The sequence below is a fragment of the Vanellus vanellus genome (assembly GCF_965231255.1).
Source record: "Vanellus vanellus genome assembly, chromosome: 11".
Lineage (NCBI taxonomy): Eukaryota > Metazoa > Chordata > Aves > Charadriiformes > Charadriidae > Vanellus > Vanellus vanellus.
In genome coordinates this window covers 7,714,717-7,730,183 of record NC_138916.1, presented here as the reverse complement: position 1 = coordinate 7,730,183, position 15,467 = coordinate 7,714,717, and the positions used below count along the sequence as shown (strand labels likewise).

Below are 15,467 nucleotides of genomic sequence, written 5' to 3'. Positions count from 1 at the left end.
ACAAAATCATTTTTACAAACTGAACTGAATTCATATTATATTTAAACAGCTGACCGTTGTTTAAAAAAAGTCCAGTTTCTCTGTATAACTTCTGCATAGCCACTATTTAGCACAGTGAAACACATTACATCAGAGTATTTAATCCAACCTAAGTGTTACACAGTAATTAACCCAACCTAACTGTTACATAGTGCTATTCACCTGGAATCTCAAAGCATTTTAAACAGATCCCACCACACAAAAAAACAAGGGAGGATGGGGAGAAGAATATAAAAATGACCTAGGAAGTTAGCTGTCAGATGAGCAATACAAACCAGCAATTCCCAGTCCAACAGTTTGTCCACTAGATGACATTGCCTGTTAATGATATCCCAAATTTCCAATTAAGAACATTAAACAATATTTTACAAAGCAAGATTCTGGGTCAGTGAATAAAAAGAACTGACCCTGATTGCACAGTACATATCATTACACTTAATCTCAGCAGGGGCCACAACAGTGCTCTTTTCATCCTACTATCCTACTATCTCTTTTCTCAATAAACAGATATAGTCCTTCCGTTTGCTCGTCTTCTGCCAGCCTCCTCAGGCATTCCTGTTTCCAGGAAAGAGGCTGTTTTCTCAATTATGGGAAAAGGCTGTAGAAATGCACCTCTTCATTAACGTAACAGGCTACAGGCTAAATATGTTACATGTTTTTGAGATAAGAGACTTCTGCTTTTAAGTCTGAATTTCATTTCACTGTGCCTTGCCACAAGCATAACCTCGTTCTGCATTCTTAGCTGTCTTCTTTGCATCAGTCTTCAGTGACAAGAGCAGGTCTGCCTATCACTGCATCTTTTGTCACAGCTGACTGAGCCAGGACACATCTTAGCACAGAGGCGAATCAAAAAGATGTGAATCATTTGAGCCCTCAGCACTGAATTATGTGCTTGATATTAGGGGTTATTTAAAGAGAATTATTCCAGTGGGAATTAAGCAGTCCTTTGGTTTCAAAGACTGACACCGGAGGCAGGGGGAGAAAAAAAGTGGAGGCCGATTTCTTTTTGATGCTACTTTTGCTCTCCAAGAATCCAAAAAGAGAATTTCTGAAGTGTTCTCCCTGTTCTGCATGACATCAGAAAATTTAAGGCTTGAGTACATGCCATGAACAGTTACATAAAATGAATGTGGCAGCAACAAATTCATGGGTATAGTTCAAAGACTTTTTGGACTATGCAGACATTATCATCAGTTCAGGAAAAGAAAGAGACCCTAAGTATGTCTGTGTGAGAGGGAGAAAGCTGACAATTTGGTGCCTGCTTTCCCGCACGCAAGCCTGACCGCAGGACGACAGGCAGCACAAGGGCCTAGCGGCCTAAGGTCCCTACCTCAGGTGTATTATTATTGTCAACTGGCCCGTTGAGGTCTGACCGCTGTTGCTTCCTTGGCTGCTCTAAACCATTGCACATCTATAAGAAAAAAAGAGAAAGGATTTCAAATACTTTTGTCTTCTGAAAAGCTTCAAAACAAAGTAGAGATTTCAGTGGAAATCAATAGCACAAAGATAGTCAGAAAATTGTCACTAAATTCAATTACATTCAGAAAATGTTAGTAAAAATTCATAAAACATAACATATGAAAATGTATTCAGCATGTTCTCCATTATCTTATGACAATCATCGGTCATGAAGCTGTTCTGTGTAGTTATTTATATGTTATTATTTATTTATGTGCAACCAATATTCATTACTGATACCGAAATATCATAATGGGACGTAACAGCTGGAATTTCCTATAGTAATTTAGCAAATATGAGATACGTATAAAAATGTTGAGTTGTTTAATTATAATAAAAGATGTTCTTTGATGTAAATAGTAATACATTTCAATTATCATTAAGTACCAATTACACTACTGATTTAAATTTAAACTAATTTTATTTCAATGCAAATTTTTCACATGAAATTAAGCCAAATGCTAACATGTTCAAATTGTTCAGAAACCAAACTCAGAATTTTTAAATGTGTTTATTTCTCAGTACTCTACAAAATCAAAATAGTCCTAACGGCCACCTCTGATCTGGAAAACAGAATCCTAGCACTGAATATAGGATTCTGTGTTCATGGGAGATACCTCATGGCATCTCCTTCCTTTTGGGCCAAGCAAATCTACGGGATGCTGGCAGCACAGCTTCAGGCTGCTGAAGAAAAGTAAAAGGGAAAATATAAAACCTTACACAAGGAAAGTACTAAGTCTTTTAAACTACAGAACACTCTTTCTTCTAAGTTCCAGTACTCTCAGGGGCAGAGTTTCTTCTCCAGACCTGACACCAGTCACAGAACACCCGACACAGGGAGCACCCATGTGCCATACATACCAAGAAAGTGAAGTTTTCATGACTCAGAGTTTCAGTGTGAGAAATCTGGAAAACCAAGGTGATTTCTGGAACAAATTTTTATGGTTTAGGATATTTCACTTTCCTTTTTTCTCAGTTTCAGATGAACTGAATTATGTTGCATGGCTAAACTAATGTGGAGCAATATGTGTTGATGTGCAGTGAAATATACTAATGAGATAAACAAATACCTAGAGGGCTTTCATAGAACTGGCATAATAATCATACTTGATTAGATCAAGTATGCTTTAAGCAGGGAAAATGACATGGCCACAATGAAGATACATTAAACTGTAAACAGTAATAGTAAATATATTAACTCCAGTATGTACAACAGAATGTTAGTATGTTTAAAGCTCTGTCAGTTCTGATTATCACATGCTTGACTGAACTGAAAACGCACCTGCATATAAAGAAAGAATTGGCCGACTGGTTTAGTAAGCATAGCCTGGGTGCCATAAACATGATTGAAACATGTCTCTGTCACAAATCTTACACGTCAATGGACTTATTCAGCCCTGGGGATTGTAATACCAATCATGCTCCTTGGTAAGAGTTGCATATATAATTCCATATAGTCTTAATATAAAATATGACTAAACACTTAGATGATATTTTGTTTTGATTTATACGCAGGTGTAATTTCCTGCAGTGCCTATTTTCAGGATTTTAAGAGTACAAACATGCCTTGCTTGTTTATTGCTCCCGAGTCACATATGAAGTATGTATGTGTCACATATGTAGTATGTATGTTGTTATTGTATATTGGCTGGATTCCAAAGAGAGGTCTGTGCAGAATACACGATGTGTTGGGATCAATCACCTCTACAAGGAACATAATAAATGTATTTTACTTACTATTTGGTGTCTGCACATGAAGGCCAATTTTTCTTTCCTCAGTGTTTTGCCTATGTGTTTAGGAGCCCTAGTCTAATTAGGCAGAATCTCAGGTACAAAGAATTCTACCATTTCTTTTATGCACATCTGTGCACACAGTATGTTCCACCTCTGGCTGATGTACTAACGCTTGTTTTTTTAAAAGTGTTGTGATGAGGAGTGGAAGGTGTCACTGTGAGCACTTCCTCCAAACAAAGCTGAGTGTAATATCACATTCTTGAGATCATCTCAGCTTTGGAGTGCAGCACACCCTGTGTCGCTTCAGCAGCAGCACAAAATATCGAGTAGTCAGTAAGGGGAGCTGTGCCCATCTGAGACTTTCTGTGCCCAACACTTGCCTGCAAATATGTGGGCTGTTACAATGACCCTTTACAAAATAAGCGTTGAGATCTTCATGCTAAAGAAATGTTTGCTAACATGGTATCACAGAAGGAAAGAGCAGAAAGAAGTACAGGGAGAAAGGCTTCCCTGTCTTTCCATAAGACTTGCAGTGTCAAAGAAGGGAACTACGCAGAGTAGGCATGGCTGCATCTCCCATACACAGCTACAAACCATGTTGTCTTGTACGTATGGAAGGAGATGCTTCTAGACCAAGGATGATCTGTTTTGGAGCTTCTTTATGCAATCATTTTTAGAAAACATAAATTCTGGTATTCCATGTTGGCTGGAAGTTGGTTCGTGCTCCCAGGTGTCTGACCAATGTCAAATGAATTCTCATACCTGATTCTTGCTTTCTTCAAGTTTCTTACAGAGTTTCCAATTTATATTGTTGTTTTAAGTGTAACTAGCTAGAAAAATCACATTTGAGGGAAACACTTGCAAGGTATTATAAATACTTTATACCCGAACTTGCAGTTTAGAATAGGATCTAAAGATAAATTGGAAATCTGGACTTGACTGCACACTAACACAGAGGTACAGCTACATTTAAAGTCTCTTCTCCTCGGGTAAGATTCTGATAAGAGGATAGATTCTGCAAAGGGAAGACATAAAAACATTAACATGTTAAAGATGTAGTGTTATTAATACTTTTGCCTCTGAGCAAGTACTGAGGCAGTGTCCAGCATCACATGAGGGAACATGAGGCAGCCGAAAATGCTATCTTTAGGCTAAGAAGAAAATCAGGCTCTACTTATTTGAGGTCACTGAAGCATCTATGCACATCTTTCAGAAATAAGCCTGCAGGTCTACCCATGCCCTGGCCCAGCCCTGTGCTGATGACTAATTGCCAGGCCTGGGGCCACCTGGACCTCCCTCCTCCCACCAATCTTGCTGGGCCCCACCCAGCCAACCAGGGACCCTTTATAACCACCCCTTCCTGCAAGATCAAGTTCCTCTTAGCTGGTAGTGAGGGCTGATAATGATTGAGTTCTGCTACTTCTTAATACTACTGGTTGTTTACTCCAGTGTAAGCTGATTAGCTTTTCAGTCAAAAGCTCATCTCAGCAGTATGGTCCTCCTCAAAGTTGCCACCTGTGATCCTGAATGCTGCTGGGATGCTCAGCGCAGATGAAGCACTTTCCTGCTGGAGAACATTCTGCTGGAAACCAGCAGGTTAGTCCCTTTCTTGATTTATTCAGAGGAATAATTTGTCTGAGAGAGGAATGAAATATTAGTATTTTCAGAATTGTTAACCCTTTTGGTAAAGACTTTGTAAGCAAGCACTGAGTGCAGCCCAGTGGTGTGGTGAGGCTTTACTATGATGCTTAAACATTTGAATAATGTGGTTTATGATCCATACCTGCCAATCAATCTCTCTACTAGCAATATTGTTCATATATTATCAAATAGTGTGTTCAGAGACCAATATACTGGCTTCTATATTTTGAAACTCAATCTTGAAGACTACTAAGCTTCTTGGAAAAGAGATGTTTTGTGGTAGGTTCCAATTGAAAAAGGTTCCTTGTGGCAGGCTCCAAGAAGAAAAAAACCTTGGAAAAGAGATGTTTTGTGGTAGGTTGACTAGATTATTAAGTTACCTGTTGCACAAGTAAACAAACAGATCTAATCGACTTTTCATCCCGATTTGTTGTGTGTCTCTAGAACAAAGGTAAAGCAGATGAGTATCGTTATGTTTGTCACTCAAGGACAAAACTTCAGTTTCTGGTTTCAACTTTTGTGATCTTTTGTTGGTTTCTGGAGACAGTTTATCATTGGGCCATGTGTCCTCCTGATATTTAAACACTACTATGTTTTAAACACTACTATGTTTACAGAAACACATCAAGGTGCATCCAAAACATCTTTTTGCAAGAGATGGTAACCTAGTAACAAGTCTATTATGGCAGTACTACTTGTATTAGTAATATTCATATTAACTGAATGACTGAAATAACTTATCTTGTAGATGCTGGTGATGTGTAGTGGGAATGGCCTAATGTACCCTTACTGAGCTGCTGCATTAGTTATCATAACATCATTAACATGCTGTTGTCAGTAGGAGCAATTTGACCCAGCAGATAAAATCTGCATGAGGCGATTCTTGATGAGCTGAAGGATTTCTGATTTTGATCACAGAAAAAAAAAGAGGCCGGACTTCACACTCTATTCTCTCACAAGGATTCCATTACTTATGTGCTAATTTAGAGGTGGTGCTAGCACATGTCAGAAGTGAAGAGGAAAGTACTCGTAGAAAGGAGTAGTTCCAGATAAGCAAGTCAGATTAGGTATTATGAAAAGAGAAGGAGTCAAAGTAAGTTTAGAGAACTCGGCATTCCACAAAAGAATTTCAATACTCTATCCAATTTCGATAAACATTAAAACAATCACCAACTGAATTTTCTTATCTTAAAGAACTAAGAGCTTTTTTTGTCCTTGCACATATTTAAAGTTGAGAACCAGCCATGGTAAAGAGTTTCAGAGAAACCGTTGTGCTGAATGGTGCGTTTTTATGTAACTGTAACTTGGAGTGCAAGCTGCCTTCTGCTTTAAACTTCCCAGAGAAGACTGTCACTAATGCATCTTTAGATAAGAGGCACTGATTTTGCTGTCTCCTGGTGTCAGGAGTTTGCTGGTAAAAAGCCATGACTCGGCCAATCAGCACAGAGAAACTGGTTTTGTTTGAGAGTGTTTGGACTGTTTAGCACTTTTCAGTAAGTACTTAAACTTGCCAAGTTTGAGAACTGTCACTCAGTAATAGCTATTTAATATTTCTGCCCCACAGTTGCATAGAATACATGGGAGAATGCAGCTAGCTTTTTTAATACTCTTTGTTTACACCCATTAGTGTTTTCCACAACTTCTATCAAATGCATCCCATAATACTCAGGCTGAATTCTAGTAAAATGTTCCTAAGATACAGGTTTTCTAAAATGTCTATCATCTTAGCTGCTTCAGAGTGTTCTAAGGAGGAGATCTTTTATGGACAAGACTCCTGGATCTGGGCTCTTTCCAGCAGAAGAGCACTGTGCCCAGGCCAAGAGAAGGGAATAAACCTCAAATATATTTGTCAATACTGAGTGAGCTCCACTGCTACAGGTAAACAAAACACAGTAGCAGCACTGATGTGTGCAAAGCTGTTGGAGAACAAACTCAGACGGAAAGAGAGAACTCTGTAAAATCTTCTTTCACAATTTTTTTGTTGCTGATATTCTGTCTGTTTCCAAATGTCCACGTTGAAAATGTATAAGGGCATAGCCTGTACGAAGTGAGACTAATGCTGCAGAAGCTTGTGGGGTCCCTGCCAGTGTGTATGAGCATATTAGGTTAGGTTCTCAAATGTATGCTGTGATGTGAAAGTGTGATTGAGAAACAAGAAGCAATAGCATCCACGTGTCACAGATAGCATCATTAAAAAGTAGACTTCCCTCCAATGTCCTTCTTATTAATGGTGATAATGGCAAATACCTGTTTCTTCAAAAGGGTACAGGTGAAGGTAGGGTGTTGGTGCCGGTAAAACCTTTATCTTTGTTGGTAAATAGATCTGTTTGAATAGGTTAGGAGAGAATATGCATGCTCAGGAGTCTGAAGTCTGAAATCTAAGTAGATGAGACCTGAGCATTGACTGTCTGATCAGCCCTTTATTCTTCAACTGTTGAGTTCCACAGTCATCTTTAGCCCCACCCATCAGAAGTTGCTCTCAGGCTACACCAATGCCAGTATTTCATAAAAGTATGACTCTAGTTGGGCTGAAAAGAGTAAACTCTGCCACATATGAGGCTTTTGAGAGGAGCAATTCTTTAATGATGAGTCCCACTAGTGCAGAAGACATTTTCCATTGGTATTATTTCAGCTGCTGTCCAATGTTTGGCTAATGCTTTTCTTGACTGCTTCTATCATTCTTAATTATGCTACCTGACTGTATGCAGTTAGCATTAACTTAGTATTAGTAAAAGAACAGACAATGCCATCATTCTCTGCAGATGTCTTATGGGTGCAACAGGAGAAACTAAAGTTCCAAATGGTGTCAGGGAGCAGCAGGGTGGGCCTGGGACTGCCCCATACCACATGGCTTTGTGGGAGGGAAGCAGGACAGGCTATGTTGCAGCGAACTGACCTGGAGACAACTTGAACCACAAAAAGCTTTTCGTTTAGACCAGGCTCTTGTTCCCATTTTGTGCAGTACAAGCACTCATCTGCAACAGGAGGCTATTCTCATTTTGTATCTAGTAAACCTGTTCCTAGAATGATGATTAGTGTGCCAAACCAACAATATTCTAGCTAATCTTGAAGCTATGCAAATGTCATAGCATTCCAAAAAGAAAAAAAACTTCAAGTTAACAGCAACTACTTTTGCACAGGAACACCACATCAATTTAAAACTTCATGCTGTACGCTAGTACCAGTTCAATGAGCCATTCAGTTCCTCTTCCTCCTTATTCTACCCAAAGATATACCTAACTCAGTTAATTCTTGTTTATTTTACAATAAAGCTGTGATTATTCATGAGAATTCATCAATATTGTCTCACTGCATTTGACTTCTCTGCATGAAGCTGAAATGTATAAAATGAAATTATAAGCAAAAAAAATTTCTTCATGTGTCAGATACATTAACAATTGTCTCCCTCTGAGATGACTAAGATGTCAAATGGGGGTGGGGGAAACTCCTAGCCGAGGAACTTGTTAGATTTGACTTGTGTCATAAAATGCCCAAAATACTCAGTTTCAGCTTCATAGATGTAATGCTTTTCTTAAATGATGTAAGCATGGAAAGCCTGCAAGAAACAAAAGTTGTGCTAAGCAGTGAGTTAAAGCAAATATGCACTCTAAATATATTCTAGGTTTCCCTCAGGCTTGTCTACCGCAAATCTTCTGCGCTTCCCTAGAGGTATTTTACAAATAAAGACTCATACAAGCAAGCTCAAATATCCCCAAAGTTTTCAAGGGTGAGCATCTATATTTAAGAATAGAGACTGACCCACATTGAAAATAAAATGAGATGATTACTTTGTTTTCCATTCTCTGTAGATTGTTGGGTCTTTCTTAGAAGTGACTATTGTTCCCTGGTAATTAATTGCTGAAAGCAAACCTAGCAACTGAAACCTTCCAACTTGCATTTGTCTACTGGTTCTTTAACATTTTGCATGCAAGACTATTGTTAGCATTTATCATGGGCTAAGAATTAATAACTATATATCTTTAAAGGTATGTAAAAATGGATTGAGTATTGGTTACTGTTAACTAACCTGAAATTTTATGCAGCAGTAGTGCCACCTATGGGAGGGAGGAAAGGAGCAGAAACACAAAAAAGTCTAAGGACAGCACAGAATGTGCATAAACCCAACAAATGTATGTTCCTGTTTGCTTATTGTTTAGAAAAACTCATATACGTGTAGTACCTTGGTTTAACTTAAAAGCATTCAAATCTACATTTACTTAAAGAATTGGGGCAAAAAAGTGGTCCACATGCAATGCTTCTGTCACCCCTCTCATATTTTGTACTGTGGGATTCACGCTTACAATATAACCGAAATCTTTCAGCAAGTAGAGAAAACCAAGGATCTTGCAAGCAAATTCTCTGCAAACAATAAGTTGGGCATGCAAATCTACTGAACAGTGGCCTTAGGTTTTTCTCCTTTCACTATGTAAGAACTTGAATTATTGTAACTAAAATAATGACTCCTCAGTTTCACAAATGAGACAGAGGCTGCTTTAGACAGCACACTAATTGCATCCATCCCTTAGACAAACAAAATCCTCTGTACTTTATCTAAATTCTTTGAGGTCCAATGTCTATGTTAAAGGTCCAGCCACACCTCAAGTTAAGGACATTTAAGGACCCAATAAGTATAAAACTCACTTTGGCAGAAATGGATACTGTACTTTTATTTTAATGCCCTCACATTGAGCCTGATTTTTGGATAAAGCTAAGGATGATAAGTAACCCGCAGCAGGTGAACAGACCACAGCCAAATAAGACCAGTCTTATGATAAACGCATTCAAGTAATGCTTGCCAAAGATTATTTGACTTGCTTTTTAATCTTTCTTTTATATTGCTAGAGGCTTGGGGTGGGGTGGGGGGAGAGGAGGATCTCCTCAAGTCTCCATTTGTGAGCCTCTGTATCTCCATAAGAAATGCTGCTTCACACTTTTATGCCTTGGAAGCCGATGTGTTCTTCTCTTCAGTGAAGACGCCCACAGCAGCTTTGCCCCATCTCCTTTCTTACACATTGTGTCTTGTCACCCAGTTTGTTTATGCCTTCATGCTGATCTGAAAGGCTACCTGTACTGCTGTATCTCTGGCTATATCTCTACTTTCCTTTCTCTCTTTCCATTTGAAGGAATGAAATATTGTGACTGTTTAATGGTCTATCCATTAGACAATAGTTTGTGGTTTTTATGAAGAGTGATGGCAAAAACTCAATGGCTACGTGCCAGCCAGTGGCCACCTATCACAGCAGCACTTCCTCCGTCATCATAAAAGATTAAGGCATTGGCCCAAGACTGACTGGAAATAACAATTAAAGCTCCAAAAGGCAACTCAGAACTTAGGTCCCTTTGTTTATTTTCACACCAGTGGCAGTTATAGCAATATCCTAGTGTTACAAGACCCCCAGTTGTTACCAGTCCAGCAAGAAGAATAAAGGTACAATGCAATTCAGCTCAACCTCTGCTAAAGAAACATTTAAAGAGTACAAAAAGATGTTGAAATGAAAGTCTCTTGAATTCTGTTTTCAATTCAGCAATCATTCAGGGGGGAAAAAAACCCAACAAGTTCTTATTCAAGCATATAGAAGAATTCACTAGCTTTCTTATTCAAGAGCTCCTCTTCTCTTTTGTTTTGGAAATACTTTCAAAACTTACAAGCAACAACACTTCAGTAGCTGCTGTTGGTGCATTGCACCAGAAAGACCAGTGCTAGTCTAAAACATGCTAACTAGACTTCTCTGCTCCTAGCCAATACCTAGTTATTATTTAAACCATTCAAGATCCTCGAGCTTATTCACAAATGCTAGAACTTTTATGTGGGCAGTAAGGCACTCACTATAGTAAGTTACACAATTTGGTTCTAATTATCCTTCTGAAAATAGAATCATAGAATGGTTTAGGTTGGAAAGGACCTTGAAGATCGAGTTTCAACCCCCCTGCCATAGGCAGGGACACCTCCCACTAGACCAGGCTGCCCAATGCCACATCCAGCCTGGCCTTGAACACCTCCAGGGATGGGGCCTCAACAACCTCTCTGGGCAACCTGTTCCAGTGCCTGACCACCCTTAAAGTGAAAAACTTCTTGCTAATGTTTAATCTGAACCTGCCCTTTTCCAGTTTAAAGCCATTAGATATAGAAATGAGTATTAAGAACTTGCTATAGACATGGGAAATCTGAAAATATCCCCCTAAGATTTATTTTGTTCACTATTATGATAAAGGTTAACATGTTTCATATACTTAAACATTTGATTTCCTTTTACTGTTTTTCAGAGGAATTGACGTTTTAATGTCTTTCCTAATGGAATCATCTAGATTAAATTGTTTAACTGTGAGGCACTTAAATATAGAAAATCATAATATTTATAGATTGGATAAATCTCAAACTGTAAACATACCTCTGAAGTTTAATAAAGCATTTTAATTAAAGATAAGGCAAAATAATTCACTTTTCCTTACTAGCCTGTGATCTAAATACATGTTAGGTTTTACCTCTCTTAGGTAGATCACTGTTCATTGCAGAAGATAACTAATATTCAGTTGCATATAACTTCAGAGATGCAAATTCAAAACTTTAAACTGACCTTAGAGCAAAGGGAATTAGATATGTCTCTCTAAGGAAGTAAGCACATTCAATTTGAAACGTAAAAAAAAAAAACCAAACCCTCACACACCTGTTCCTCTAGAAAAGATTGAGCTTCATTCCCATGTTCTTTTTTCTGGCACTCAACATTAGAATGAGAAAAGATCATGCATAGTTCAAATTGACATTTACACCATTCTTGTGATAAAACTGCTTAACAGTATTTTTGGTACAAGTAAAGCTCCTATTTCTTCCTTCTTGCCAAGGTCAAGATATGCCCAGCTAGTACACAACCACAGCAATACGCAGGCACTTCTTGTAGTTGTTTTTAACATACGCAGTATCTAGCCTTCGCATACGTTCTATTAAAAACAAAAGAAATTAAAAGTAATTGCCCACTAAGGCAATGGAACAGAAGTCCTTAATGGAAAGAAACCCTTCAACTATTTCAATGCTCACCCCAGTTTTATCTAGTGTGTCACTGCAGAATAAAAATACTGTAAATAAACCAGTTTTGCCCCACACATCTGGAATACCTTGTTTTACTTAGAATTGTCTGTTTTCTGTACAAACCCCCTTTCCCGGTTCTCTACCTAAGCTAACTACACCACACCTTTTTCTAAACACACAATGTGATTATGTAGCTGTGAATGCAATACAGAGTAAAAAAAAAAAAGTAAAAATACTGTTCTTAATGTTATTTGGAATAAATAACTAATGTAACATTTGTATAATGCCTCTCTGATGGTCTGGTTAAACGAATAACATCATACCTGCTCTTGTGGCCACTTCTGTCTGTCCTCTGGGGTTCTTGACTTTGCTTTAAAACCTCTAGGCACATCTCCACTGTGCTTAGAGGCAGATGGGATATTCAGTGATTTTGGCCTCCCCTCATGCCTGTTAGCACTGTGAACAGCTTCTCCCTTTGAACAAGTCTCTTTATAGTCATGCACCATGTTTTCAGTCCCAGTGTGCTCTGGACTCATTTCTGTTGTACTATTAATACTGCTCATGCTCATACTCATTTTGATTTCTGCTACAATCTGGTCAATGTCCTCTTCCTGCTCTTCCAGCTCTGCATCCTCTTTTCTAGAATGGTATGGTGATATTCCCTCTGAGTTTCCATTAGCCTCTGCTGGGTAATAGTCCGGATAGTCACCTTCACTTTGACAATACTGTATGTTTTCTTCTTGGTCTTGAATCTCCAAAGATGATACTTCATCCTCCAAAATCTGAACACCATTATCTTGACCTTCCTGCCACTCTTGCCTGTCCGTCACCTCATTTTCATCTTGGTGCTGAATTTTACCTTCAGCCCATTCTTCTACAGCTTCCTGACATTCATCTGTTTCAACATGGTGTTCCTCGTGGGAAGCATACTCCTCCCCATTGCAGTCCATTCCTTCCAGGTAACTGTCATCCTCTGGACAATATCTAATGTAGTATGTGATCCCCTCTTCCTCTTCTGGTAAGCCTTCATCATAGTCCTCCTCCTCAGAGGTGTTATTCACATAGTCAGAGCTGGAGTCACCATCTCCACTATGATCATTGCACTCATGTTCCACAGGTGTAGGACTACCTTGTCTGACAGTTGCTAGTTCTGCCTCCTTTGCTGCATAATCTTCAATAGGAAGGTCGCTTTCTTCATTTTCAGGCTCCCTGTTGTGAGATGAAGTAGGGCAAGCTCTCACTCTGTGATCCAGCATGCTGGCTGTAGTGCTTTGACGTTTCCTGTTTGCCATAGCCAACTCCTTATATGACAATCATTTCTAAGCAATTACTGTAAGGAAGATGGAAAAACACACGTTCAGGAAAAAGTCAACAGTAGATATCAGTGATGTTAAAAGGAAAAAAAAAAGAAAAAATAATATATTTATTTGTTAAAAAGGATGTGTTTGTAGATATTTAAACCAGATTTACAGGCAGCTAACTTTTAAAATGCTCATGTTATGGAACCATGAAATTAAAGTAATAACTTGCCCACTGAAAGGAACAGATAAAGAGAAGGTTCTACATTTATGCTAAACGTATTCTAGTGTAGGATCTCTTCTGTCAATTTGACAAGAGAATTAATTCTGAACCTTGAAATTAGTTTTCAATTTTTTTCTTGCCAGTAAGGGGTCATGCTTTGATCGCTATGCAGTAAACAGGAGCCCTTTCCAATTTTCAGCTTAGGCATTTCTTTAAAGTGTACTGAAAGCGCACATTTAGAATCTGACCTGCTCTTGCCAAAACTAAAGGAAAGTAATTCTATTAACTTGGCAGTCACATAGGGCACTAAAGGATAACACACTGCTATGTAAGTTATTTAAAAAAAAAAAATCACTCACTGGTTTATTAGCTCTTACTAGCCGGATGCCATTAAGTATCTCCCATTGTTAAACCAAATACTGTTTTTAGAATAGGTCTCTTCCAACAGAAATATTCTACAACGATCATCTAGTCCAACTGCCTGATTCAGGGCCGCCCAAGTTAAAGCACGGTATTAAGGGCGTTGTCCAAATGCCTCTTAAACACTGACAGGCACAGGGCATCGACCATCTCCCTAGAAAGCCTTTTCCAGTGCCTGACCAGCCTCTCAGTAAATAAATGCTTCCTAATATCCAGTCTGAACCCCCTCTGACAGAGCTTTGAACATCCTGTCCCTGGATCCCAGGGAGAAGATCTCAGCACCTCCCTCTCTACATCCCCTCCTCAGGAAGCTGCAGAGAGCAATGAGGTCACCCCTCAGCCTCCTTCTCTCTACACTAGACAAGCCCGAAGTCCTCAGCTGCTCCTCCTAGGACATTCCTTCCAGCCCTTTCACCAGCTTGGTTGCCCTCTGGATGCATTCAAAGACCTTCACATCCTTCTTAAATGGTGGGGCACTGCACACAGTGCTCCAGGTGAGGCCGCACCAACACTGAATACAGCGGGATGATCCCCACATCCCCACTCTTGACCGGTGGCTGTGCTGTGTTCCATGCCCCCCAGGACACTGGTTGCCCTCTTGGTGCCAGCGCACACTGCTGGCTGCTACTGAGCTGCTGCCAACCAGCACCCCCAGGTCCCTTTCTGCAGGACAGCTCTCCAGCTGCTCCTCTGCACATTTAGACTTGTGTCTAGCACTACTCCATCCCAGGTGCAGAATCTGGCATTTAGACTTGTTAAATTTCATCCCATTAATCATAGCCCAATGCTCCAATCTATTTAGATCCCTCTGCAAGATTGTTTGAAAAACAATCTAACCTATATGACAGGAAAAGAGACATATTTACAACAAAAGCTCATTAATTCTTCCCACTAAATACTTGTGCTACTTTAAATAACACATTTTTGTTTAAATACTGGATTCTAAACAAATGAGCAGAAATTATATGAACTGTATCAAAAATAGTGAAAATAAAAAAACCAGCTAATTCTAGACAGGCTTAGCAACTGTGGTCTGCTGTGTGTGATATGGATGGGGGAAACAATGTACTTTCCAGATGTACATTTCTCTGTATTTCATTGTTGTATGCTTACGATAAGCTTGACCTGTGCAGTTACTTAATTGGGGTGACCCGAGCTCAGACATTGGCTTCTAAAATGCATCACACAACTGCATGCTTTACTACATACATATATTCCGAAGGCGTATCAGCCAATCACATGATCACTTTGACATAATCAGTTTCCCAAGTCTTGCATGTGCACACACAGCACATAAATCCTTTAGCCTGGAGCTAAAGGATTAGAGGAGCTACACAGAGATGAATTTCCTAGGCATTATGAATTTATAAAAAAAATAAATCCTGTCATTGTAACCTAAACCCTCATAGATCATAGAAACGTAGAATGGTTTGGGTTGGAAGGGACCTTAAAGAATCTAGTTCCAACCCCCCTGACCTGGGCAGGGACACCTTCCACCACACCAGGTTGCTCCAAACCCCATCTAGCCTGGCCTTGAACACCTCTAGGGACGGGGCAACCACAACTTCCCTGGGCAATCTGTTCCAGTGCCTCACCACCCCCACAGTAAAGAATTTCTTCCTAATATCTC

General features: G+C 39.3%; 1 protein-coding gene across 2 annotated transcripts in view; it reads right to left on the bottom strand.

Moving 5' to 3' along the window:
* APBA2 (amyloid beta precursor protein binding family A member 2) overlaps window positions 1-13,188 on the bottom strand; it is a gene marked incomplete at its 5' end in the record, with an annotated part of 44,735 nt that extends 31,547 nt beyond the window's left edge. For both annotated transcript variants that reach the window (XM_082488886.1, XM_082488885.1), the window contains 2 exons: window positions 1,370-1,450; window positions 12,220-13,188. In XM_082488886.1, the coding sequence (XP_082345012.1) occupies window positions 1,370-1,450; window positions 12,220-13,188 (1,050 nt within the window). The remainder of the gene's footprint in view (window positions 1-1,369; window positions 1,451-12,219) is intronic.
* Window positions 13,189-15,467: the final 2,279 nt, after the last annotated feature.